The sequence below is a fragment of the Buceros rhinoceros genome, unplaced genomic scaffold, assembly GCF_000710305.1.
Source record: "Buceros rhinoceros silvestris isolate BGI_N320 unplaced genomic scaffold, ASM71030v1 scaffold23242, whole genome shotgun sequence".
Lineage (NCBI taxonomy): Eukaryota > Metazoa > Chordata > Aves > Bucerotiformes > Bucerotidae > Buceros > Buceros rhinoceros.
In genome coordinates, this window is record NW_010397433.1 from 1 (window position 1) to 318 (window position 318).

Below are 318 nucleotides of genomic sequence, written 5' to 3' on the forward strand. Positions count from 1 at the left end.
GCAGCACCTGCTCTCCCACTCTGTGCTATACCTGCCCTCGATGACGGTGATGATGTCGTTCATCTGGATGTGCAGCTTGTCAGGCTCCTCAAAGTCCTGCAGTGCCCTCATGTCAGTGGGCTGGGCCTGGGGGGACAGCAGGGTGAGGACAGGAGAGGCAGCCCTCCGCATCCATCCCTGCCCCGTTTTGAGGCCAGGACCAGCCCCAGCCCCATACAGGGCAGGGGAGCCCCAGGAAAGGGCAAGAGACAGCATCACCACTTCCAGCCCCTCCTCAGCTGTGATGTGGCTGGGGTGGGTGAGGGCAGGTGGCATCTG

At 62.9% G+C, this 318-nt stretch overlaps 1 protein-coding gene across 1 annotated transcript in view; it reads right to left on the reverse strand.

Moving 5' to 3' along the window:
• Positions 1-31: 31 nt before the first annotated feature.
• The window catches only part of TNK2 (tyrosine kinase, non-receptor, 2), a gene marked incomplete at both ends in the record, with an annotated part of 3,352 nt that continues 3,065 nt past the window's right edge, over positions 32-318 (reverse strand). Inside the window, one exon of the mRNA XM_010146266.1 lies at positions 32-126. Within this exon, the coding sequence (XP_010144568.1) occupies positions 32-126 (95 nt within the window). The remainder of the gene's footprint in view (positions 127-318) is intronic.